The 24,114-nt window shown below is 44.2% G+C and overlaps 1 protein-coding gene across 3 annotated transcripts in view; it reads left to right on the top strand.

The window, feature by feature from the left end:
• Positions 1–24,114, top strand: part of CPNE5 (copine 5) — a 220,112-nt gene that overhangs the window by 138,398 nt on the left and 57,600 nt on the right. For all 3 annotated transcript variants that reach the window (XM_069073578.1, XM_069073577.1, XM_069073579.1), the window contains one exon: positions 22,408–22,449. In XM_069073578.1, coding sequence (XP_068929679.1) covers positions 22,408–22,449 — 42 coding nt within the window. The remainder of the gene's footprint in view (positions 1–22,407; positions 22,450–24,114) is intronic.

Here is a 24,114-nt window from a genome sequence, read left to right as displayed (position 1 = left end):
CAGCCATTTAATGTCCGGGACTTGAACTCGGGTCTTCCTTCCTTTGAGGTCAGCTCTTTATCTGCTTTTGTGGCTCTTCCTTCATTTGTTTCAGTCATGTCCTACTCTTTGTGACCCCACTTAGGGTTTTTTCGGCAAAGATACTGTAGTGGTTTACCATTGCCTCCTCCAGTTCATTTTACAGATGAGGAAATGGAGGCAAAAAGGATTAAATGACTTGCCCAAGGTCACACACATCTAGTAAGTATCTGAGCCTGAACTTGGGAAGATGAGTCTTCCTGTAACTTGGTCTAGCACTCTGTGCACTATGGCGCCGCCTACATCTGCTACAATGCCTACAAAGACAAAATTAATCCGTCCCTGCCCTCAAGACTCTAACGCTGCATCTGGGGAAATGACATGTACACATATGAAAATATATGACACATATAAGAGTCACAGAATTGTAGAGTTCAAAGAGACCTCAGAAACCAACCCATACTCTGACATCCATTTTGGAATGGCTAAAATCTGGTCCCATTGCATTGAATCATAGAAGTCTCTTAATCCATTCTGCTTATTTTTACAGATTGGTAAACAGAGGCCCAGAGAGTTAAGTAATTTTCCCAAAAATAGTAAGTGACAAAATCAGGATTTTTAATTAAGTCCTCAGACTCTAAATTCAACCATCTTTCTGCTGTGTCCTGCTGTTGCCTCAAGTCTAAGCTCCATGATCTGGCCTTGGTCCTATGGGCTTAACTGCACAGAACCATGGACTGACTGTTCGGGCTAGAAAGGACCTTTGACTAGACCTCATTTTACACCTCCTCATCTTACAGGGGAGGACTGTGTCCCAGGGAGGGGAAGTAACCTGCAAAAAACATCACACAGTGAATCATGGTTGAGTTATAATTCTAATTCCTTGGTCTGGGTTCTGGGGTCCAAGGTCTGTGGCAGAGGAAAATGAGGCTTTTATGGGCGTGAGTGAAGGATCTGAGGACCTGTGACTTGAAAGGGAATCCCATCTCTAGAGAAATTATCTGTATAAAGTCCCAGAGGCATCTAGGTGATGCAGTGAGTGGACAGAGCCCTGGGCCTGAAGTCAGGAAGACCTGAGTTCAAATGTGTCCTCAGACATTAGTTGTATGACTCTGGAAAAGTCACAACCTCTATCTGCTTCAGTTTCCTCAACTGAAAAATGGGGAAAATAATAGCATCTGCCTCCCAAGGGATCAAATGAGATAATATTGCAAAATGCTTGTTTTCTAAAAAATTTAAAATTTTTTAAATTCATTTTGAACATAAATACAGAAAGACAAAAAGGTCATTTCCATTCCCAGTACACAGTAACATAGAGGACTCAATATAAAAGCATGAATTTCCATTTCAGATTGTTTATTTTAAAAAAGCAGTTAGGTAATGCATATTACACACTGTTTTCCGAGCTGCCCTGCTTTTCTGTGCTCCCTTCTGAGTGTTTCGTTGCTCTCTGCTGTGCACTTTCTTTTCTTTCCTTTGTGTTGTTTGTGTTTGTGTTTGTGTTTGTGTAGCACTGCGCTGGTCTCTTGGGCTAAAGTAGGGGCTTAATTAAAAAGCTTGTTGCTCCTATCCCTTTACAATTTAAAAGCACTTTGGATCCATCAGCCCCTCTAGGGAAGTAGCAGAAGGAGGAGGCAACGTGACAGTTCAAATCCCACCTCTGTCACTGCCTGTATAGACTTGGCCAAAATTGTTTAACTTCTTCAGGACTCAGTTTCACCCTCTGTAAAATGAGGGGATTGGACTAGATGACTTTTGAAAGTCCCTGTAAACATTGTGCCCATTTTATAGATGAGAAAAGAGTCTCAGCAAGATTAAGGCCCTCCCTTTTCCCTGCCCCCCCCTCCCCAGAGCCTAATAAGTGGTGGAGGTCCCACTTGAGCTCTGATCACATAATTCCAAGTTCAATACTTTTTGCAAGATGCCACATTGCCTATGACGCTTGCGATCCCAAGATTGCTATCTACCTCATCCTTCCAGTCTTCCAGTCAGTGGAAAGGATGCTTACTGGTTTGCATTTGCCCAATTTATTTGACTAAACTCAGTGGTACTTATGCTATCTAGTATTTGGGTCACAGTTAGGGTTGGGGTTTAGGTCCAGTCCAAGGGGGTTGTGCAGTGATGAGAATGCTTGACCAGGAATCCAGAATGTCCGAGTTCTAGTTTTAGTTCTAGCTCCAGAATTAATGATTCAGCTCGATTTTATTTAAGGTGCCTAATGTGTGCCAGGCATTGGGGGCACAGGGGCAAAATAAAGCTGTCCCTGCCCTCAAGGAGTTTATAGTCTAGTATAACAAACCTTGACCAAATCATAGATCATAGATCTTTGGCAGGAAGGAACCTTAGAGGGGAAACTGAGTCCTAAAAAGTTAAACAATTCTGCTCAAGTCGATACATGCAGTGAGAGAGGTGGGATTTGAACTGTCTTCCTCCCACTGTACCCATGTTTTCTGTCCTTGCTGCTGTCTCCCTCACGGGACTGATGGACACAAAGTGCTTTTAAATTGTAAAGGAATAGGAGGAACAAGCATTTACTAAGCTCCTACTTTTCGCACGGGAGACCAGTACTGTGCTAAACAAGCATTCTGTAATATTGTCTCATTGGATCCCTTAACTTCTTCGGGACTCAGTTTCCCCCTCTGTAAAATGAGGGGATGACTTCTGAAAGATCCTATAAGCATTGTGCCTATTTTACAGATGGGAAAAGAGTCTCAGAAAGATTATGGCCCTCTTTTTTCCCCACCCTCTAGTAGGTGCTGGTTATTATCCTCATTTTTCAGTTGAGGAAACTGAGGCAGATAGAGGTTAAGTGACTTGCCCAGGGTCACACAACTACTCCAACTCCCTCATTTTACAGATGAAGAAAGTGAGGCCCATGGACGTAAAGTGATTTGCCTAGGGTCATGTAACTAGTAAACAGTAGAGTTCATTCTTTTTTTTTTTTTTAAAGCAATCGGGGTTAAGTAACTTGCTCAAGGTTACATGGCCAGGTGTTTCTGGGTGGGTGCTAAGTGTCTGAGCCCGTGATTCGATCTCCAGGTCAGTCTGACACTGGAGCCGGTGGTCTTACTCGCTGTGCTACCTGGCCGCCCCGGTAGAGTTCATTCTTGTGAGGAATCACAGGAGTCGATGTGTGTGAGTGTGCTTTGGTAGTCATGAACTACTTGGTGGTGTTCCTGTTTATTATTCAGCCATCTGACCAGAACCCACTCTCAGTCCCAGATTTTTTGGAATCTTAGAAACTGTAGAAGCTTAGTGATGGAAGGGGCATTATGGGTCAAATCCCCTCCCACACCCCTCCCTCACCCTGGGACACAAGGAACCTCCCAAAAGGTAGAACCACAGCATTCAAAAGACAGTCCTTTATTTATAAAATCAGGGGGTGGGTTCAGTTGGCCTCTTCCTGCCATGTCTAGATTTATGATCCTATGGAGTTTCCTATAGACCATTGTGTGTCTTGTTTGTTTACCCATTGGGAGGAACTGGGACGATCCCATACAGACTGAAGAAACTACTGCAAGGTCCCCTCTGAGACCCAGAGCCTCCCTTGCAGACAAATGGCTTGTTCTGTTGGGCAGATAGTCCATCAAGGTATACAAGGTACTACTCACAGAAAACTAGTCCCCTTTTCTTTCTGGGCCTCATTTTCCTGAGCTCTAAAATGATGTGCTAGATTCTCTTTAAATTTCATGGATGATGAGTTTCCTTGGGCCTCAGTTTTCTCATCTGTGAAATGAGGGAACTAGACTAGGTGGTTGCTAAGGGCCCTCTTAGCTCTGATCAGCTATGAATGCTGGGTGCCCAGGCTTTCAAGATTGGCAATCAGGGGTCTCTAGGTGGTGCAGTGAATAGAGCTCAGGCCCTGGATTCAGGAGGACCTGAGTTCAAATCTGGCCTCAGGCACTTAACACAAAAAACTAGTTGTGTGACTTTGGGCAAGGCACTTAACCCCAGTTGCCCTGCCTTCCCCCCTCCAAAAAAAACAAAACAAAACAAAAAAAAAGATTGGCGATCAATCAATCAATAAACATTTATTAAGTGCTTACTACCTCCCTCACACTATGCTAAGTGCTGGAGCAAAAGACAGTCCTTGCCCTCAAGAAGCTTACAATCTAATGGTTGCCTTCTAGGAGTTTACAATCTAATGGTGGTCACTGGACGTAATCACCTCTGAAGTTGCATCTATTAGGAGTTTGGAAAAGCAATTGCTGAGGGAGTTAGACATTAAGGGGAACAGACTCCATTCTCCTAACAGCAAGAATTGCCCCAAGTGGCTTCCAACCCAGATTAAAAAAAAGTTTTAAATCAAGTTTATTTGCAGAGCTATTATGTAATGTCTCCACTGAATTTCAGCATACTTGGGTCATTTGCTTATTAAGTTTATGGGAAAACTTTCAAAGTGCCAAATATCAATGGTGCTTTGAACTATGTGTTTTAAAAAATATCCCTAAACTATATCATTTATGTATTTTTAGTTTTTGTTCTTTAAAAGATTTTAGACTGATTTTTTTTAAAGCTGGTAGTTCATATCCACCAACTCTTTCTACTTTCATGCCTGTTTCATCCTGAAAAGGTTTTCCAGAGGCACAACCTTCATCATGTCTTACTAATCATTGGTTTTCCCAACTTGAACATGGGCTCCTCTTCCCTCCCTTTCCCTTCCCCCCCTCCTCTCCCTTTCCTTCCCCCCCTCCTCTCCCCTCCCCTCCTCTCCCCTTCTCCCTCCCTTCCTCTCCCTTTTCTTCCCCTTTTCTCCCCTTCTCTCCCCATCTTTCCGCTCTTGATCACACTCCTGTTCCCAATACTAATCATTCAAACCTGAACTTGGATAGTGGCTGTGTGAGTGGAGAGAAGGGGGGTGTAAACAAGAGACAAGAGGTAGAAGCAAGTAAGTGGATATGTGAGAGTGAGGGGTGGGGCAGTATAGCCACATAGAGCTTTACGATTTCTACAGCGCTTTATACATATTATCTGATTTTATCCCTACAACAACTGTAGGAAGCAGGTGCTATCATTATTTCCATTTTACAAATGAGGAAACTGAGTCAGACTAAGGTCACACAGCAAGTAAGTGTCTCTGACACTGGATTTGACCTCCAGTGTCCCTGGCACCAGGGTAAGCTGTGCCCTGGTGGTAATGAGGAATTTCAGAAGAGGGTGGGGATTGGGGGGAAGGCTAGTGAACTTGTTGGGTTTGAGATGCCTGGGGAATGTCCAGGTCAGCATTAAAGGCCTGAACAATCTTTTGGCCACACCTTCTGTATCCTTCCCTTCTCTTTTGAGTGTGTCTGTCAGAGGTTGTAGGACTCAGCATTAGAAGAGCTGTTTTTGAAGATGGCCATGGACAACTGAGATCAGTCCCAAACATTTATGTGCCAGATGTTGTGCTAAGCATCGGGGTTCACAACAACAAAGCAAAAACAGTCCCTCCCCTCAAGGGGCTTATATTCTGGCAAGGGAGACGACAGATTCCCCCTCTGTCACATGGGAAGAACCATCATCATCATCATAGCTAGCATTTATGTAACAACTTCTATGTGCCAGCACCATGCTAAATGTTTTAAAAATATTAACTAATTTGCTTTTTTTTTGGAGGGGGGAAGGTAGGGCAATTGGGGTTAAGTGACTTGCCCAAGGTCACACAGACAGTTTTTGTGTTAAGTGTCTGAGACTGGATTTGAACCCAGTTCCTCCTGACTCCAGGGCCGGAGCTCTATTCACCAAGCCACCTAGCCACTCCAGAATTAACTAATTTGATCCTCACCTTGGGAGAGAGGTATGAAGAATTATCTTCATTTTTCAGCTAAAGAAACTGAGACAGGGGGCGGCTAGGTGGCGCAGTGAGTAAAGTGCCGGCCCTGGAGTCAGGAAGACCCAAGTTTGGTTCCAGCCTCAAACACTTAACACCCACACAAAAAAACTAGCCATGTAACCTTGGGCAAGTTACTTAACCCCAATTGCCCTCCAAAAGGCCAAAAAAAAAAAATAAATTGAGGCAGGCAGAAGTTAAGTCACTTGCTTACATCGCACAACTAGACAGTGTTCTGAGGCTAGATGCCAACTCAGGTCTTCCTCATTCCAGGTTCTCACAACAACCATGTGAGGTAGGTGCTATTATCATCCCTATTTTACAGATGAGGAAACTGAGTCAGATAGCAGTTAAGTGACTTGAGCAGACTCACAGAGGTAGTAGGTACTTCAGGCTGGATTTGAACTCAAGCCTTCCTGACTCCAGGCCCACAGCACTACCTACTGCCCTTAGTGTAAGTACTACTTTACACTATCCACCTTAGAAGGTAGTTTTCAGGAAAGTGCTATGTGAACTGTGGGCTCTGGAGGAGAAATTGAGGCTGGTGACCTTGCACAGCCTTCCCTTACTTAAAACCAATTCACTTGCAAGTCACTGCATCACCTTCAAGAACAAAGAACATGCACCGGCTAGGTGGAGCAGTGAATAGAGCACTGGCCCTGGAGTCAGGAGGACCTGAGTTCAAATCCAGCCTCAGACACTTGACACACTTACTAGCTATGTGACCTTGGGCAAGTCACTTAACCCCAATTGCCTTGCCCTCCGCCCCTCCAAAAAGCAAGAAGCAAAAAAAAAAAATAAAAAAACAAAAAAGAACGGACAGACCACACACAATGTAAATTGTAAAGCGCTATATACACATGAGTGCTTCTTTTGACTTCAGTATAGGACTCTGGTCCCGCTTGGTTTGTGATCTGACACTCCTATAGTCCTAAGGTTTTGAGCTCGAGGGGTGACGTTAGGGACGTTGGAAGTATGCCTTTGACAGAAGTGAGGAAGCTCATAGCAGCACAGGTTGAGTTGGAAGGGACCTTACAGTCATCTGGTCCACTCCCTGAGGAAAATGAGACCCAAAGAAATTAAATTGCTTGTTCAGGGTCACCCAGGTAAGTAAGTAGCAGAGCCAGGATTCAACTTCAGATCCTATGATTCCACTGGATCATGTCACCAAGTTGTGAAGGGTCAGGTTAAGTAAACATACCCATCTCTAAATGTATTGATTCTGTGAGTAGCAGGGTAGTGGAAATGACTTCAGTTTTCAAGTTACTGAGGCTGAGGCAACTGTGGGGTGTGCATGGGGAGGTGTCCTGTTGAGAGGGCAAAAGAGAGGTTGGAGTCACAGATGGAAAATATGGAGTCATTGGCAACCGTTACGGAGAATGAATGTAGAGGAAGAGGGATGTGGAGGGCTGAGGGCTGAAGGGGTTACCCATACCCAGGAAGCAGAAACAAGAGGAGGAGATGACAAGGGACATGAGAAAAGGAAGATCTTTGCCATCTTCACAATAATAGCAAGCATTTTAAAATCTCCTTAAGGTTTACAAATGTTATCTTTCTATGTTCTATTTTTTAAAATTGTTAGATAGTAAAGTGCTCAGCATGGTGACTGTCATAAGGTGGTGAAGTGGATGCAGTGCTAGCCTCAGAGTCAGGGGAACCTGAGTTCAAATCTAACCTCAGACAGTTATTAGCTGGGTGACCCTGGGCAAGTCACTTTTTTGTTTGCCTCAGTTCCTCATCTGAAAATGAGAAGAAGAAGGAAATGGCAGTGTCAGTATCTTTGCCAAGAAAATTCCAAACAGGCTCACAAAGAGTATGACACAACTAATAGACAAAACAACAACATAAATGTTAGCTATTATCATTAAACATTTTTCCCCTTATGTTTTAATCTGTTTTGGGTTTTGTGGGTGCATTGGGCCATGAGTTACAAATATTATCTCATTTGATCCTCACAACAACCCTGAGAGGTAGATGCTATTATTATCCCCATTTTACAGATGAGGAAACTGAGGCAAGGCAGAGAGGTTAAGTGATTTGAACTCAGGTCTTCCTGATTCCAGGTCCAGCACTCTAGCTATGGTGTCACCTACTTACCTGAGTCTCTGAAGCTGGATATCCAGCATAACATAAGGTCTCTTTTTTTTTTTTTTGGAGAACACTTGGGGTTAAGTGACTTGCCCAAGGTCACACAGCTAGTATGTGTTAAGTGTCTGAGGTAGGATTTGAACTCAGTAAGGTCTCACCCAGCCTCGTATCTATGCTTCTATGATCCGATAAGAGACCAATCTAAGATCTGTATGAGAAGCTATCACTAAGGACCCTGGAGAGAACTATTTCAGAAATAGGAGTAGAAATGAGGGCTGCGTGGCTATTTATCAGTTCCTAGAGAAAAGATTTGGGGTTTTTTTGTTAACGCCAGTCTCACTATGAGGCAATACAGGAATATGGTGGCCAAGAAAGTTATCTTGAACCTTGGCTTTCTTGAGAGACATGGAACATTCAGAAATAAAGAGGCAATAGTCAGTCATAATGTTTAGTTAGCACTTTCTATGTTCCAGACATTCCAGCTACGTGCTGGAATTATAAAGAAAGGCAAAGGACAATCCCTGCCCTCAACGATCTAGCAGGATGAAGACAACACATAAGAAGAAACTGAAAAGCCCAGAGTGGAGTGGAGGGGTAGAAACCACCTGACTGAGGTGGGGCCTGGGGATAATAAAGTCCAGGGGAGTGTAGCTCAGTGGGAAATGATGAGATAGCTTCCCTGGGCGCCCTCCTTAAATGGAGGATGTGGATGGAACTCTGCACTGTCCATCTCCACCCTCTCTGATCAGAGGGAGAAGGGGGCCCTGGGCCAGTGGATACTAGGAAAATGGGATGGGATCTTGAAGGAAGATGGGCCATGATGAAGTCCAGGAGAGCATCCAGGTGGAAAATGATGAAATGAGTTCCAACATACTCTGTGCTGGACAGATCTCAAGGAGTACTGTGTTCAGTCTCCAGAGTCGAATTTTAGGAAGCTATATTAATAAACTGGAGAGCAATCTGAGGAAGGCTACCAGCATAGTGAAGGGTCCAGAGATAATAATAATAGTTAGCATTTATATAGTGCTTTCAGTTTTGCAAAGTACTTTACAAATATTATCTCATTTTATTCTCACAAAAACCTTGAGAGGTAGGTACCATGTTTCCCCGATAATAAGACCTATCCCGAAAATAAGCCCTCCCCTTACTGTGTAAGATTCCTCTAAAATAAGCTCTCCCCCCAAAATAAGCCCTATAGAGATTGCTACTGTAGTGAAGGTGATGCCCTGCGCTACACCCTACATTACGGTGCCCTCTGTATGCACCGTCTCCCCCCCCCCCAACGCGCGCTGTGCTCCGAGCTGCATCCAATCAGAGCTGCAGCAGTGAGCGTATCATCCTGTTCTTCCCCAGTGATTTGCTTGCTGGTGCCATTGAGAGCAGTGCCGCGGAGGAGAGCCGAGGCAGGACAACATAAGCCCTCCCCTGAAAATAAGCCCTCTGGTGTTTTTCTGTCCAAAAAAATAATAAGACAGTGTCTTATTATTGGGGAAACATGGTACTATTTTATCCCCATTTTCTTTCTTTTTTTGGAGCGGGGAAGGCAAGGCAATTGGGGGTAAGTGACTTGCCCAAGGTCACACAGCTAGTTAAGTGTCAGGTATCTGAGGCAGGATTTGAACTCAGGTCCTCCTGACTCCAGGGCAGGTGTGCTATTCACTGTACCATCTAGCTGCCCCAATCCCCATTTTCTAGATGAAGAAATGGAGGCAGATAGAGGTTAAGTGATTTACCCAGGGGCACACAGCTAATACATCTCTGATGTTGGATTCGATCTCAGGTCTTCCTGACCTTAGGTCCAGCACTTTGTCCATCTAGTTGTTACATGTTGTATGAAGATTACTGGAAGGAGCTGGGCATGTTTACCCTGGAGAAGACCTACACCATGGCTGTGTTCAAGTATTTGAAGGGCAGAATTAACTTGAAAGAGGAATTAGCCTTGCTTGGTTTGGCCCCAGGGGGAAGACACAATGGGGAGAAGCTACAAAGAGACAGATTTATGCTTGATAAAGGAAACAGAAGCTTCCTAGTAATTAAAGCTATCCCAAAGTGGAGTGGGCTGCCTGCGGAGGTAGTAGGTTAGCATTCATTGGAGGTCTTCATGCAGAGCCTGATTGACTACCTGCTGCACATGGGGAAGGAGAGTGCTTTTGCAGGTATGGGTTTGACTTGGCTCCTAAAATCCCTTCCACTGAAGATTCTGGGGAGCGAAACACTTTAGGACACTAGGACTGGAGTGGGTGGTAAGAAAACAGAAGCGGTAGGTGTGGGCCACTCCTGAAAGTTACTTAGCAATGAAAGGAAGGAGAGAATAGAAACTGTGATGGGTAAAGGACAACAGGGTTAAGGGAAAGTATTTTTCAAGACTGGAGAGACCTGAGCATGTTTGAAGGCAGATGGACAGGATCCAGAGGGGAAGGAAGGACTGAAGAGCCAAAGAAAAAGAGATCCTTGTGGAGCCAGAGAGATGCTGGAGAGAGGGAGGAATGTTGTGGATGCAGATTTCTCAAGAGATGGGACAGGGCTGAGTGAATGGGACTCAATACCACTCAAAAACAATTAAAAAATTATTAATTTACTTTAGTTTACAACATTCAGTTCCACAGTCCCTTGAGTTCCAAATTTTCTCACCCCTCCCCCCCAATTGCAATCCGATTTAGGTTTTACAAATACCTTTACATTAAACATTAGTCAAGTTGTAAAGAAGGATTATAATCAATGGAATGCACGAGACAGAAGGAACAAAACAAAGCAAAACACAAAAGAGAGATTAAGTAGTTTGCTTCAATCTGCATTCAGACTCAGTAGTTCTTTCATTGGATGTGGATGTCCCTTTCCATCATGAATCTTCAAAAACAATTTTTTTAAAAATAATTTTTACTGATACTTTTTGTTTCTGTGTTCTTTTCCAAATATCTGCTTCCCGTGACCCCAGCCCAGAAGAATCATACTCTAAATGAAGGCTCTGGAATCAGAGAATCTGAGTTCGAATCCTGCCCCCTTTCATTTCCTAGTTGTATGACCTTAGATAAGTCATTTACCATCTGTAAGCCTGCCTCACTTCGCTTATATAAAAGGTGTCAGGCTAATGGTTTTTGAGGTTTCTTCCAGCATTAAATTATGACCTTATGATCTTTATATCAAAGAATTACAAAATCAGTCAATGAGCCTTTGCTAAACACCTACTATGTTCCAGTATAATGCTATGCATGCTGGGATTACAAAGAAAGGCAAAGGACAGCTTCTGCCCTCAAGGAGACCGACGTGCAAACAGCTGTGTCCAAACAAGATATTTCTCTAACTCTCTTATCTGATACAATGGAGATGATCTCAAAGGGAAGGTACTAGGATTAAGGGGGAGAAAGAAGAAAGAAAAAAACAAGTTAGCAAAACCACCATCACAGCGACCGAGGCACAGTCGCAGACATTTCCTAAAACCCATTATTGTGTGAAGAACACTTTGATAGGAACCTTGGGGAACTACAGATGAAGAAAGGAAACAAGCAAATTACCAAGTACCTCCTACTACCCCCGTGCTAAGTCCCTATGTCATTTGATCCTCCTAACCACCCTGGGAGGTAGGTATTGTTGCTACCCCCATTTTGCAGTTGAGTAAACTGAAGCAAGTAGAGGTTAAGTGACTTGTTTAAGGTCAAACAGTTACAGCAAGTGTCTGAGACCAGATTTAAACTTAGATCTTCCTCCCTCCAGGCCCATCAATCTATCTACTGAGCCTGCTAGCTATCCCTTGTGACTTGTCCAAAATTATACTAAATTGTAATTAAATTATTCATTTAATTATACAGAGGTGGGGCAACAGGTACACAGACAAGTGAATACAAAATGTGTATAAAATAAGTACAAGATCATCTGAGGGCAGGGGAGAGAGAGCATAAAAACACTAATTATAATTAATAATTATAACTGTTATAATTATAGTTAACTTTTATATAGCACTTACTACATGTCAGGGACTGTGCTAAGCTCATTTTACAAATAGCTCATTTGGTCTTCACAACAACCCTGGAAGGTAGGTGCCCTTCCTGTCCTCATTTTACAGTTGAGTAAAGTGAGGCATGTCGAGGTTAAGTGACTTTCCCAGGGTCATACAGCTAGAAGTGTCTGAGGCTGGATTTGGATTCAGATCTTCCTGACTTCAGCTCTATGCATTGTGCCATCTCCCTGCCTAGCTGATTGAAACCCAGGCACTCTAATTCCAAAACCACTGCTCATTTCACTATACCCCACAACTTCTCTGATATTCCACAGTACCACTCAATTTCATAAGCATTTTAAGTGCCTACTAAGTTCCAGGCACTGTGATGGGGGGTGAGGTCGCAAAGATAAAACCAGAAACAGTGCCTGCCCTGTAGGAGATTACATTCTATGGTGGGGGTTGGAGGTGGGGACAACAGGTACACAGACAAGTGAATACAAAATGTGTATAAAGTAAGAGTAAGATCATCTGACGGCAGGGGAGAGAGAACATTCACAAAGGGTCAGGAGTGGTGATCAGAAGAGGCCATCGGGAGGGGCTCCTTGGGCACCTGCCCAGTCTTTGTCTCAAACGCCTGCTTTCCCACAGTCTCCATTCTCCCTCTCCTCCTCATCCCATACTTGATTGAGTAGTAGACAAACAAAAAATGTTTCCTTCTTGGATTTGATCTGACTTCTTGGTCATTGGTACAGACTTGTAGGAAATTCCCCAAGAGGTCCCATTAAACAGGAAAGGTTTTGCCTTCAGTCTTAGTCTTGGCCCAGTGATGGACTAAAAGGCTCATCTGAACACCAGTCTAGTTAACTTCAAATAGTCTCATCACCAAGAGGGTGGGTCAATGGGGAGATTACCTTTTTCTTTTCTTTTTTTTTTTGCCTGAAGCAACTCCTAGAAACTATACACAAATCAGGGAAGGGCTGCAATCTGCACACTGATGACATCATGGATCATTTGAAATAACAAAGCAATAAGATAAAAATGCCCTCTAGGAGAAATGAAAGTAAGCTGGCATTAGTTATAAATACCTTAGACTTTGGAAAAGGGTATTACCAAGATAGAACTGAGAGACTAGAGGTTCTTAAGTCTTCAAGAATTGTGGAGTTGTAAGGCCACCTGCTACAACTGGGGTTAACGGAATCCCCTAGTTGAAAGAACACTGACTTTGGAGTCAGAAGACTTGGGTTCAAATCCTGACTTTGCTCTTTATTACCAATGTGGCATTGGGCACTGGCCAAGCCCCTAAATGTATGGTCCATTCTATACCTGTAGCTCACCAGCTCAAAACCAAGAGGTGAAGGGCTTGTTTTGCCCTAAGTCTTCCGAAGTCATGATTGCTCACTACATTCATCATTCGTTGAAACTCTCTGGACCTCAGTTTCCTCATCTGTAAAATGGAGGGGTTGAATTAAATGACCCAGGGGGTCCTTTTCAGCTCTAAATCTGTGGTCCTAAAATCCCTGAAAGCTGTCATCTAACTTCTTCTGAAAGACCTCCAGTGATGGGGAGCTCACTACCTCTTGAGACAGTTCATTCCATTTTTGGATAACTCTAATTGTGAGGAAGATTTTCCTCCTGTTCAGTTAAAATCTGCCTCCTCAGCAAAACTTACCCTTTGTTCCTAGCTCTGTCCTGCTAGTGTCTCTTCTACATGACAGCCCATCATTATACTCTAAGACATCTCTCGTGTCCCATTCCCTAGAGCCCCCCAAATTAGCATGGTATATGAAAGGTGGCCGGATGTAGAGTCAGATGAATCCTTGTACTGCTTATTACCTGTGTGACCTCACATAAGTTACCTAACCTCGATGGTTAAGTTCCTCATCTGTGAAATGGATTAGGGGGAGGAATTTGTACCAAATGACCTCAAAGCTCCCTTCCAGCTTTTATTTCCCAGACTGAAGACCCTCTGTTCCTTCCACAGATCCCCCTGAGGCATTGCTTCATATCCCCTTCCCACCCTTCTGGATGTGCTCAGGCTTGTCAACCCATGCCCCTCCTAACACGTGATGCCCGGGACAGAACACAGCGTTCCAAGCCCAGTCTGACCCCGTTTCCTTACTGCCCCCATGGGGGCAATAAGGTGGGAGAGTGAGCCAGTTCCTCCTGCTTCCTGACCTCACCTGGCCAAGCACTCTTGCTCTAAGGAGAATTCATTCAGGCCATCAGAATAAGAAGCAAAAGTTTTAAAGGACCTGTAAACTCCCTCAGAGAATGGCCAGTCCATCTGGAAATGTGCCAGCTGCTAAGGAAGGAGGAGCTTATTAGGATGAAGAGATTGTCACTCCTGGACTGGAGTCATGGGGTGGAGAATTCTATAGATAGGTGTACTTATCTATATATGGGATCTTATGCCTATCTATCTATCTATCTATCTATCTATCTATCTATCTATCTATCTATCTATCTATCTATCTATCTATCTATCTATCTATCTATCTACCTACCTACCTACCTACCTACCTATCTATCTATCTATGGATCATAGTAGGGCCTCTCTGATGAACTTCCCTTTGTCCCTATTGCTTAAAGAGTCTGTCTTTCTGTCTGTCCCTGTCTCTCCCTCTCTCTCTCTCTCTGTCTCTGTCTCTCTCTCTGTCTCTCTCTCTGTCTCTCTCTCTCTCTCTGTCTCTGTCTCTCTCTCTGTCTCTCTGTCTCTTTCTCTGTCTCTCTGTCTCTCTCTCTCTCTCTGTCTGTCTGTCTCTCCCTCTCTCTCTCTCTCTCTGTCTCTGTCTCTCTCTGTCTTTCTCTCTCTCTCATACACACAGAGACATCCACATAAACACAATTACACATACAGGTGTGGGTCTGTAACAAGGTTTCCCAGGAAGTTATTCTTTCTTTTGTAAACAAATGTTTTATTCATTCTCTTTCCCTTCTTCATATCATTGTCACTTCCCAATAGCTGCCTCACCTCCCATCACTCTTAGGACAAATACGAACAGCCAGGCAAAACAAATCAACACCCTAGGCATGCCCTAAATGTATAGGCCACTCTGTACCTGTAGCTTACCACCTCAAGGCTGAGAGGCAAGAGACCTGCTTGAAGAAGACCTTGTCTTTTGAAGTCATGATTGCATCAGAGTCCTGAAATCCTCCAGTGTTTTCCCCCTAGCTCACTTTGGTCATCTTGCACATTGTTTTTCTGATTCTCCTTTCTTCACTCTGAATCTGTTCATACAAGTCTTCCAGGGTGTCATTCTGAAGGAGTGTCTCAGATTGGCTAACCATGTGAAGAAGGCACCTTGGAAGCTGACTGCATAGGAGTGAAGAGGGAAAAGGAGGGGAGAAGGTAGAGGAGGAAGGAGAGATTAAAGGTCCTAAGACTACTTTGCTCTAAAGAAGAATTAAATTATGTATATATAATATATATACACACACATATACATACACATACATATACATAATATATATGTATATATAAATTTCATATATTTAGAGACTCACTGACTGAGTCTCTAGAATTCCATTGCTCTCAGCTCCCATCTGGCAGCCAGGTGGTGCAGCTGATAGAGCACTGGGCTTGGAATCAGGAACTTCTCTTTATGAGTTCAAATCTGACCTCAGATACTTAGTAGATGTGTGACTCTGGGCAAGTCACTTAACCCTGTTTGCTTCAGTTTCCTCATTTGTAAAAATGATCTGGAGAAGGAAATGGCAAACCATTCTAGTATCTTTGCCAAGAAAACCCCAAAATGGGGTCACAAAGAGTCAGACAGCATTGAAACAATTCCCTTTTTTTTTTTTTTGGTAATTGTAATAATTTTGTAGGGTTTGCTTTTTATAAACATTATCTTACAACCTCCCTGGGTCTCAATTTTCTCATCTATAAAATGAGGAGTCTGGGCTACATGGTTTCCATCTATAAATCTATAATCCTATGATCATTTATTCCTTATATAATAAAATATACATAATACATATCGATATGTATTATATATGATAACACCCCAGTATTATTATAATCTGCATTTTACAGATAAGGCAACTGAGTCTCAGAGGTTCTGAAGCTATTAAGTATCTGAGACAGAAGTTGAATCCGGATCTTCCTGACCCCAAGCACTTCACTATATATCGCTTCTCAAGTTGTGCTTGTTGTCCTAACGTGCAAACGTATGAAAAGGTAGTCCAGGACATCGTTCTGCATGGCACCACTGACTTGGGTCTGGGGAAGACTAGAGAGCTGGCAGCATATCTTTGGCACCCTCCCACCTCCCTGTCTTCCTGTCCTGGATTTGTCATCTCCTGGCATGACCCTCCAAAATTTGGTGTGCCATAACTGAAAAGTCTGCCTGCTTTTGACCCAGTCTGGCCCTTGGCAGACGTTTTGTTTCCTGTAAGCCAAGGATAAAGCCAATCCCGGATAGATCCAAAAAGCAAAGAGCTGGAGACTGTCCAACCCAGTCAGGAAGTGTCAGTCTCTGAGGGCTCCCTATGTCCCAGGCCCGGGTTTAGAACATAATATAACAGGCTTGTGACCAGTCACTTGGTGTGATTCCCTAGTGCCAAATATACTTTGTGGGTTGGAGACTGATGGTGGAAAGGTTACTTTTAGGACTCACTAGATTGAGCTGGGGAAGATGTGGGTCAATTAGAAAACGTGGAAGATAGCCCAGTGAGTGGGGAAGATTGATGCCATAGAATAGTGGAAAGGAAGGAAGGAAACAAGCATTTATTAAGCACCTACAATGTGCAAGGACAGCTAGGTGGTACAGTGGATAGAGTAGAGTAGAGCCAGACTCCTCTTCCTGAGTTCAAATCTAGCCTCAGACACTTATTAGCTGTGTGACCCTGGGCAAGTCACTTAACCCTGTTTGCCTCAGTTTCCTCATCTATAAGATGGACTGGAGAAGGAAATGGCAAACCACTCTAGTATCTCTGCCAAGAAAACCCCAAATGGGGTCATGGAGAATGGGACATGACTGAAAAATGACTGAACAACAACAGAAACTACATGTCAGCCATTTTGCTCTATGCTAAGCACTTTACAAATATTAACTCTCGTTTGATCTCACAACAACTTTGGGAGGCAGGTGCTGTTATTATTCCCATTTTACAGCTGAGGAAGAAGAAAGTGAAGTGACTCACCTAGGGTCACACAGCTAGTCAGCATCTGAGGCTGGATTTTAATTCAGGTCTTCTTGACCCTAGGTAACAACATTCTATCTATTGGACCTTTGAACACTGGATTGGGAGTGAGGATGCCTGGGTTTTATATCCAGCACTGCTACTAACTCTCTAAATGACTTTGGACAAGTCATTTCCCTTTGGGGGGGCCATCAGGGTTAGTCTCTGTCAAAGGAGAGATTTTGACTGTATGATAGCTCTGACCTTCTAAGACTTGAAGGTCAGAGAGTCTGAGGGTTTCTAGAAGGTTGGTCTAGGTCAGGGTGGGGATCCTGTGGCCTCAAGGCCACACGTGACCCCCCAGGTCCTCAAGTATGGCCTTTTGGCCCAAGTTTGAATTTGGTGAAAGGGCTGCACTTGAGGACCTAGAGGGCCACACATGGCTTCGAGGACAAAGGTTCCTCATCCCTGGTCTAGGTGTACTCTGCAGATCCCACCACTGACTGACAAGTCACTTGTCTTCCCTCAGTTTTTTTTTTTAATTTTTATTTTATTTATTTTTTAACTATATGAGAGGCAGTATTACATAATATATGTAATATGAGTTTGGGATTTGGAGTCAGGAAGACCTGAGTTCAAAATCCCCTTTGATACTTACTAGCTGTGTGACCTTAGACAAGTCTCCTAACCATTATGAACCCAATTTTCCTCATCTCTAAATAAGGCAGGTTGGATTAAATGACCTCTAAAAGTCCCTTCTAGATCCAGATTATGTGTATTTATATACATATATAATATTTATATTATATTGTATAATTATATTATACAATATAATAATCCAGGTTGTGAAAATAACATCTGTGCCGCACGGAGAAATTGCGGGGGGAAGTATAATTTACAGAATTATTTAAGTGCCCTTCCCGTCTCCACCTTGAACATTTAAAATTGGAGTCAATTTTTGGAAAATTTGATTTACATACAACTTTCCACAAACATTATTATTAACCTAGATGTGTGATTTCACTGGCAGAAGGGACTCCTGGTGAGGAAACTCCCTGTACCAATTCAGAGAAGCACCTGCTTTGTAACTCAAGAGAGCTGCCTGGGGGCTCAGCCTGTGTTAGAGGTGGGACTGGACCGCTCCTCTTCCTGGCTCCAGCTAGCCCCCATCCCTCTGCTCTCCCCCCTACAGTATGTCCATTACCCAGAGGATGGTCTCTAAAGCGCCTATTGCTTTGCACACACTCCACCTCCTTTCTTTCTCCTAATCCTACCCCAGTTGGCAAAAGGGCAGAGATGTCTCAGAAGAAGAATCAGGTCTCCATATAAGCTCTAATGTCTGCGCGGGCCGGTTCCCTCATCTGACTAAACAGGCCAAGTGGGGAGGGAAGATGAGACCATGGACAGCTTCTCCTCCCAAACATGAGATAATCTGTCCTCCCTGGCCCACGCCACTTTCTGAGAGGGCGGCTGCCTTTAGGCTGTTGGCTACTAATATACGCTTGAGTGCCCAGGGTCCACGGCTGGGCTTCCTTGTGGCTGCTGCCGAATCCTGGAGCCAATAATGCCCTCTTGGGAGAAGAGCTGAGTGTGGTGGTGCGGGTCATTGGGTCAGACAAGCAATGCTGCTGTCCTGGGACCTCAGCCTGTCTCTGGGGCTGGAGACTAAGGGCCTCCTGAGAGAAGGGGCCCCAGCCTGGCCCTGCCCAGACATAAATCTTCCATGTTCCTTCCAGGGTTGCTTCCCTCCATCCCTGCCCCTTATCCTTCCTCCTTCCTGGGTCCTTCCCTGAGTGGTATAGTAAAGAGAGTCCTAGAGCAGGAAGATGGGTTCAAATCCTCCCTCTGACATTTAATCCCTGCACCATGCTTGGCCAGGTTACCAAGCCCCCAGTTTCTCATCTATAACACGAGAGATAGGCTTGTAAGGTCCCTTTTAGCTATAAATCTATGGTCCTAACCTCCCCTTTCTCTTCCTTTTGCAGCACCCCTCCCCTTCCCGGGCCTCTTCAGCCCTCCTCTCCCCTGGTTTCTCCCTTTTCCTTTCCCCCTCCCTCTTCTGACCTCTGTTTCCCTCCCTTGTCTTTTCTTCTTCTCTCCTCCCCAGACCTCATCTCTTTTCCCTTCCCCCACCCTGACCTCTCCTTTCTGGGCCCCCCTTCTCTTCTCTTACTCCCCTATCCTTCTCCTCCCCCCAACAGTTTCTCCCTCCTGGGACCTCTCCCCCCTCCTTGGCCTCTTCCTTCCATGCCCTCCTCCCCCACCCATCTTTCTCTGGCCGATGTCCAAGTGGGCCTCTCCTTTCCCTCCCTCATTAATCCTGATGGCCCCTGGCGCCAGACGAGAAACGTAAAGGGTTAAAATGGAAACCCAAACTGTCCCAAGGGAGGGGGTGGGCTGGGTCTGCCTCTCAATCTGCCTGGCTCTCCCCAGCTCTGCCTGTTGCCTTGGAAACGCCAGCTAAAAATAAAATGGTCTCCAAATGCAGAGCCCCATGCTTGGAGTCAAAACAGGCTAATTAAAGCAGCCAAGGCTAAAACGTAAAGATAATTACAAACTGACTCCTGGAGCCAGCCTGGCAAGTTTTTGGGGTATGTGTGTAATTGAAAAGTAGGGGATCCCTGTCTAGGGGGTCCCTGTCCCTGGAATTCCTGGGAACCCCACCTCTAAGAAACCAGGGCTCCCCTTTCTCTCATATCTCTCAGATCCCCCTTCAGATCCCCAATTCATTCCATCCCAAGCCCATGGCATTGGAGTCAACCCCAACACAAGTCCAAATCCCGGTCCTGACAGTTTCAAAGCTGTGTGACTTGGGCAAGTGTCTTCACCTCTTCTGGTCCTCCTTTTCTTTCTAGATAAAGAAGAGTAATAGTAATACTTAATCTCTGATATTTCTGTACCCAAGAAGCCCAGGATCCCCATTCCTGAAATTCCCCCCCTTCCTGTACATTTCTCAGGCATCTAGTTCTCTACTCGCTGAGAAACCATAAGACTTCTGCCCTTGGGAAGCATGTGCTACTGTTTCGCTTGGAATCCCTACCCCATCGATGGGTTCTGAACACTGTGTTCTCCCCCACCCCATCTTCCTTCCTCATTGTGCATTTCAGGAACGGATTCCAGCTTCCTTCTTAAAGGTCTTGTCACTGACTGTCCCTTGGGCAATTACAAAAAAAGCCTCAACATGGGCTTTAAAACATGTTTAGTGTTTTGTTGGTTTTTTTAGGCAGATGTGCTCATTTCCCTTCCAAAGCTGCTACTGGTCTTGCTGATGGTCCCACCCTTCCCTCTAGGGACGAAGGATGTGAGCTGCATGGCAGAGACCACGTTCCCCTCTGTACAAAAGACTCACTCTTTAATTTTTTGACAAAGCACTTTCTTCTCCATAAGCCTTGGGAGGTGTGTAGTATCATTAAGTCCATTTTGACATATGAGAAAACTGAGGGTCAGAGAGGTCAGTCAACAAGTATTTATTAAAACAGGTACCACGCTCAGCGTAGAGAATACAGAGAGGTAAAAACATAGAAGCAGTTTCTGGCCTCACAGAATTTACATAGTAATGAGAGAGACTTCATGTACATACACTACACAGCACAGAAGAAAAATATGCCAGAGGGGAAGGCTCTGGTCCTGGGGGACTCAGAGGTAGCATTCCAGCTGAATCTTGAAAGAAGTCACCGGGTATCAAGAGGCAGAGGTGAGAAATGAGGGCATTCCAGGGATGGGGAACAGCCAGTGCAAAGAGGGAAGGCGAGACAAGAGTGTTCTGGGCAAATACTGGGAGGAGGGTAGATGGAGTGTCTTGTTGGAAGAACAGCAAGGAGGTTAGTAGCATTGAATCATAGAGTGCCTAGGGGAGAGTATTATGGAAAAAGATTGGAAAATTAGGATGAGTCCAGGTTGTAAAGAGCTTTAAAGGCATACAGAACTTTCTGTCTAATACTGGAGGTAATAGGGAACTATGGGATTTATTGAGGAGGGATGGTTGCAAAGTCCTATGCTTTCAGAGAAGTACTTGGTGGAAGAATGTGTGGAGGATGGATTAGAGTGGGAAGAGACTAGAGTCTGAGAAACTAGTTAGAAGGCTACTGAAGTGGAGTGATGGCTGAGTCGGGAAGACACATGAAAAATATTGTGAAGGTGGAAATGACAAGGATTGGCAACTGATTGTTTATGGGGGATGAGTGAGAATGAGAAGTTGGACATTATATTTAAGGTGCAAACCTGGGAGACTTGGAAGTTGGTGGTCCTCTTTGTTTTCTTTCCCCTTTGTTTGAAAATGGGTTCTGATTTGGACATAGTGAGTTTGAGACATCTAAGGATATCATGCTCTAAATGTCTCATAGTTGCAGATCTGGAAATGAAGGTCAGAAAAGAGACTGGATATTGAGATCTGGGAGTCAGCTGCATATATGCACATACATATACATGTCTATGTATGTGTCTTGTATAAATATCTTGTGTGTATATTTATATATATTGTATATATGTACATATATATGTATCTCACACACACATATGTAGGTAGGTAGATATAGCTATATAGATATGATAACTGAACTCATGGGGGCTTGACATCACCAAGTAAGAGTATAGAGAGAAAAGAGAAGAGGGCCCAGGACTGAGCTTTGGGAGACACTCACAGGTAGGATTGTGGCAAGAATACAGACTCAGTAGAGTCTGAGTGAGGAGGAGTGTTCATACAGGAAGGAGGAGAACCAAGAGAGAAATGTCTCAAGAGCCCAGAGTGGAGAGGATATCTAGTAGGAGAAAATGATCAATGGTGTCAAATACTATTGGGCAGTTCAGTAGGACAATGGATAGAGCGCCAGGCCTGGAGTCAGGAAGATCTGAATTCAAATTTGGCCTCAGACACTTACTAGCTGTGTGACCCTGGGCAAGTCACTTCACTCTGCCTCGGTTTCCTCACCTGTCAAATGAGGTGGAGAAAGAAATGGCAAATCAGTCCCATATTTCTGCCAAGAAGACCCCAAATGGGGTCACAAAGAATAGGACATGACTGAACAACAAGACCCCTGATTACAAGAGCTCATGATTACCTAGTGCTTTACAAACATCATCTTGTTGAATAATTTCAAGTCTTTAGATTTCCAGACAAGATCTTTTTTCCACTATATCACAAATCTTTTCACAGTAATAGTAATCAATGCATTTATTAAGGGTCAAAACCAAGTGTGAGGTAAGAGGGAGAAAGCTGAAATCTGCTACACTTATGTGAAATGGCCGAACAACAACAATGTCAAATACTGCAAAATGTCACTCAGCTATTAATCGTCAGAACCAGGTTTGAACACGAGTCTTTTGACCTCAAGATCAATGCTTTTTTTTTCTGTGTATCTTCTTATAAGGAGGCAGAGGAAAATGGTGCCAGGCCCTTGAGAACGTGCAGTAATTGGGTGTTTTTGCCTTACAGGACCATCAAGGTGGAGGTGTATGACTGGGATCGGGATGGCAGGTGAGTACAATCACTGAGCTCAAGAAAGAAGAACAGCATGGAAAGCTGCAGAGGATGACCTGCCGGCCCGGGTGGGAGGGAAGAGGGGACGATGACAGAGGGGCCAGGTTTCCTGGTCAGTGTCTTGGCTGCGTGTCGTGTTGTTAGACCTGTTTATGAGCACAGCAGGCCGAGCCATACAGAGATGGGGTCATTAAAAGACCTCCCCATTTCTATGAATCTATCAGCATCTTTGACTGTGGTGCTAGAAATTTTGTATGGTTTTAGACGGGGGAAGGATCTTTGTTAGATGCAGATATTTCACAAGGAAAAGTAATACCTTAAGACATTGTCTCCTATGTAGTGGAGCGGCTAGATGGCTTAGTGGATGGAGTGCCAGGGGCCTGAAGTCAGAAAGCCCTGAGTTCATATCTGTCCTCAGACACTTACTAGCTGTGTGACCCTGGTTAAGTCACTTAACCTCTGTTTACTTTGTAGGCAGGTAGGTGGCACAGTGGATAGAGTGCTGGGCCTGGAGTCAGAAAGCCCTGGGTTTAAACCTGACCACAGCCACTTATTAGCTGTGTGACCCTGGGCAAGTCACTTAACCTCTGTTTACTTTGTAGGCAGCTAGGTGGCACAGTGGATAGAGCACTGGGCCTGGAATCAGAAAGCCCTGAGTTTAAACCTGACCTCAGACACTTATTAGCTGTGTGATCCTGGGCAAGTCATTTACCCTTTGTTTGCCCACTGGAAGAAAAAAATGACAAACTATTCCAGTATTTTTGCCAAGAAACTCCATAGACAGTTATTGGCATGCTATGGTCTGCAGGGTCACAAAGAGTTGGATGTGACTGAGCAGCTGCACAGCAAAGCATGGCAATGTGGCTTTTGTTGTGAGACCTGGGATCTCTTAGACTTTAGACCTGGAAGGGACATTTTGCAGAGGGGAAAATCTAACCACTCTGGACCTCAGTTTCCTCTTCTATAAAAATTAAGAGTTTAGACTAGATGAGCTCTAAGGCCCCTTCTTGTTATTAATGTGTTGTGAGCCTATAATTAAGTGTAAAACAGTCCCAGTTCTGGAGCCAAGTGACCTGGGCTCATATATCCTGTCTCTTGCTTTCTCTCATACTTGTGTAACCTTGGATAAGTCACTTCACCTCTGTGCCTCAGTTTCTGCATCTGTCAAATGAGGTGGTTGTACTAGCTGGTTTCTGAGGACCCTTCCAGATCCACATCCATGATCCTGTGGCTCTGGAGGAATTCCTCAGATTAGCCAGCTGTCACCTAGCAGAGAGGGGATAAAGCACAGGCTAAGTTTTGATAGGGAAGAGGCAGAGGTCAAGAGAGGGATGAGAGGCTGTTGAGGAAAGACAGACTTCCGAATGAGGGGTGAGGAACAAATGGTGGGGAGTGGGGTGGGCAGGTAGGATGCTTGGCAGTAGATAGCAGAATGAAGTCATTGAAGCACTGAAGGTGATGTAGTACAGAGAGTGATGGGCCTAGAATCAGGAAGACTTAAGTTCGAATCCAGCCTCAGCTACATCCTAGCTGTGTGACCCTGAGCAAGTCCCTTAAGCTCCATCTGCCTCAGTTTCTTTAACTGTAAAATGAATATTATGATAGTCCCTACCTTGAAAAGTTGTTGTGAGAATCAAAGGAGATCATATCTATAAAGCACTT

This window comes from Petaurus breviceps, unplaced genomic scaffold (assembly GCF_028583685.1).
Source record: "Petaurus breviceps papuanus isolate PSGF00001 unplaced genomic scaffold, PetGlider_PUasm1.0 90865, whole genome shotgun sequence".
NCBI lineage: Eukaryota > Metazoa > Chordata > Mammalia > Diprotodontia > Petauridae > Petaurus > Petaurus breviceps.
Note: the sequence above shows the minus strand (reverse complement) of the source record. Positions and strands in the feature narration are given on the sequence as shown.